This window comes from Myotis davidii, unplaced genomic scaffold (genome assembly GCF_000327345.1).
Source record: "Myotis davidii unplaced genomic scaffold, ASM32734v1 scaffold166, whole genome shotgun sequence".
NCBI lineage: Eukaryota > Metazoa > Chordata > Mammalia > Chiroptera > Vespertilionidae > Myotis > Myotis davidii.
The window spans coordinates 492,824-496,009 of NW_006297385.1; the positions used below are offsets into that span (position 1 = coordinate 492,824).

The 3,186-nt window shown below is 47.2% G+C and overlaps 1 protein-coding gene across 1 annotated transcript in view; it reads left to right on the forward strand.

The window, feature by feature from the left end:
* CATSPERG (cation channel sperm associated auxiliary subunit gamma) overlaps positions 1-2,650 on the forward strand; it is a 41,768-nt gene extending 39,118 nt beyond the window's left edge. Inside the window, exons 25-28 of the mRNA XM_015570068.1 lie at positions 90-176; positions 1,740-1,832; positions 1,920-2,019; positions 2,109-2,650. Coding sequence (XP_015425554.1) covers positions 90-176; positions 1,740-1,832; positions 1,920-2,019; positions 2,109-2,372 — 544 coding nt within the window. The 3' untranslated portion in view covers positions 2,373-2,650. The remainder of the gene's footprint in view (positions 1-89; positions 177-1,739; positions 1,833-1,919; positions 2,020-2,108) is intronic.
* The last annotated feature ends 536 nt before the right edge of the window (positions 2,651-3,186 follow it).

The window sequence follows — 3,186 nt, forward strand, 5'->3', positions numbered from 1 at the left end:
CGAGGGCCCCCCCCACACACACACACACACTCCCCCTGCTCCACCGAGGTTCCATGGTCCTCTACTGAGGTTATGGAGGTCTTCCACAGCACCTACAGCCTCATCTGGACCACCAGGAACTCAACAGCCACCAAGGACTTGGCTTTCAACATCATGTCCCACAACATGGGCATTGAGTGAGTGCATATCCTGGCTGCCGGCCCCTTATCCCCCACATGCCCATAATCTGTCAGCCAATCCATCCCTTCTGCTTCTGGGAGACCAAGCCACACTGACCACCTTTGTGTTCCTCAAATGGGGCTGATCTTTACATAAGCTGGACCCTCTGTCTGCAGTGCTAGTCCCTCTTACTTCTTCTTCAGGCCTTAGTTCAGATGCCTCTTCACCAGGAGGATTTTTCTGACAGTTCTAGATGGGACAGTTGGTTTCCATCCTTCTGTGCTACCCCATTCCCGCCTTGACCCTCTGCCTTTGTTCCCCATCCCAGCCCTGTCTCCTATGAGGTCTGTCTCCTATATAGGTCTAGATTCAGAATAAACTCAACATAATATTTGTGGAATGAGACAATGAACAAGTTTAATTAATTCATGGTAGGCATTATTGACATTTGAGTAGAGGTCTTAATGATGAATTAAACAATGGAGGAGTAAGTTAGTAGGGACTCAATTACTTTTTTGTTGTTGTTGTGCTGTTAATCCTCACTCAAGGATATATTTTTCCATTGATTTTTAGAGAGAGTGGAAGGGAGGGGGAGAGGCAGAGAGAGAAAAACATTGATATGAAAGAGACACATCAATTGGTTGCCTCCCACAAATGCCCAGACCAGGGCCAGGGATGGAGCCTACATGCCCTTGACAGGAATGGAACCCAAGACCCTTTGATCCATGGGCTGACGCTCTAACCACTGAGCAAACCCAGCTAGGGCTCAATTACCATTTTTATTCAATGAAAGGAAGAAAACGATGCCATGAGCAAATGAGAGAAGTGAGAGAATGAACAAAATAACCAACTTGCACCTAAGTCAGCATTCAACCTATGATTGTTGGATAAATGAATAAAGGGAAGAGTAAATGAAGAAAGATGTGACTTTGTACCTAATAGTTGCTGCAAGCCTCACCCACCTTGGTATCTCAGGCCCCTGTCCGCAGCAAGGCTCCTAAGGTTCCACAAACTGTAGGGTCAAGCTCTATTGGTAGGATGAAGGAATGAAGGTAGTAAGGAATAAGTGAGGAGTTGGTACATAAAAGGTGTACAATCCATAATCTAGATCAGGGGTGGGGAACCTTTTTTCTGCCAAGGGCCATTTGGATATTTATAACATAATTCTCAGGCCATACAAAATTATCAACTTAAAAACTAGCCTGCTACATTTGGTCAAAATGTAATTAATTCATCCCTAATGCCTTGGCAGGGCCAGATCAAATTATTCCACGGGCCTTATACGGCCCTTGGGCTGGACATTCCCCACTCCTGATCTAGATGAATGCATAGTAACAGAAGAATTGACAGATGGACATGGAAAGGCAGGAGGAAATGAATGTGTAAACAAATAACCTATCACTTCCTAGGCGTTCAGCCAGCCTTATTGGGTAAATGAATGAAGGAATGAATCAGGTATGAAGTTATAAGATTGTACCTAATTTGTGCTAACTTAAAGTTTTTGGGGTAGAGGGAGAAATCAAGGGTGGGCACGTGCTATGCATGATTTGCAGCACAAATTCCTGAATGTGGGCCCCCAGGTGGCTGTGTCTGGAGAACTCTCCATGCCATGACACCGTTCCCCATAGCATCTTCGCCCCCGAATTCTTCTTCAAGGTGCTGGTGAGCAATAGGTAAGCCAGGCATGTGGCCCAGGTGGGATCAGGGGCTTCCTGTGGGTGCCTGACTCCTCCCCAATCCTTACCCGCTTCTCCCACCAGAGGTGTAGACAAGAGCACATACTGTGACTACCAGCTCACCTTCTTGCTACATCTACACGGGCTTCCACTCAGTGCCAAGCGAGCCCTCTTCATCCTCATGGTGAGTGACTGGCTGCTCAGGAGCTGCCCTGCAAGGTGGACAGGGACCCACCAGGCTGCCCATCCACACCTGTTGTGTGGTATGTGCAGGTTTCAACCAGTGTGTTTCTTGGCCTGGTGATCCTCTACATCATCATCTGCCTCTTGCTGCCCCTTATGTTGAAGATGTGCAATACCCTCCGTTGGAAGATCAACAACATCTTCACATCAGATTCCTTCTATACCTACAGCTCCTCTTCTATAGCCTTCAGCAGGTCATCTGAGACCAAATCTAGTGTTGGCTCCAAAGTTGGCTCCAAGGTGGCAGTGAACAAGGCTGAACCTGAGGAAGTTGTGAAGAAGTCACTGACCTAGGCCGCTTACCTGGCCCATCCACTCTCATTCCTTCCTTCCTGGGCCATCTTTGAAATGCAACTGTCACCCATCCCAAACCTGTCTCTCTGTTTTGCTTAAATTTTCATTTCTCTTTCAGACCACACAGCCGCATAGGTCATTAAAATACCAAAGTCCTTCTGTGCCAGCTGGTAAATAGCGGCTTCTCTATGTGCCTGCCAACTAAGCCCCCCGCTAGGGCGCCCATGACCTCTCTACAGTCCAGCAGGGTCCTCCATGACCCAGGCCCATTGCTATGGCCTGAAGTCTGTTCTGATTGTTCAATACCCAGGTTTTGCACCAGTCATTAAATATTTCATATATCAACACCTATTTGGTATTTAGCTTAAGGAGGGGACTCTGGAGAGGTCAGGATTTTTTTTTTTATAAGTAGCAAAAATTTCACTCAAATAGTCCAAATGGAAATGATAATATATGGATTTTGTCAAGATAAGTTCCAGGTATGGCTTGATCCAGAAGTCTTCAATATCCATAGGATTCTCACTCCATTTCACTGTAGCTTTCCCTCCTCTTCCCTCCTCTGAGTGTGGTCTCTGGCCTCAGGCCAGCCCCCCTCACAATCTGAGGGGACACATCCACGTGTCTTATTGTCCAGAGGAAGGAAGGCCTGGGGTCTAACATGCCCAGGCTGTCAGTCCTGTCAGTCACTCCATTGGATGGGTTGGGTCATAAGCTCACCACTTTACGTCTCACACTGCCAGAGGGATTTGACGTTGAGTGGCTTAGACCAATCAGAGCACACTCCTGCATCTGAGGGCAGTCAGTCTTACCCTAA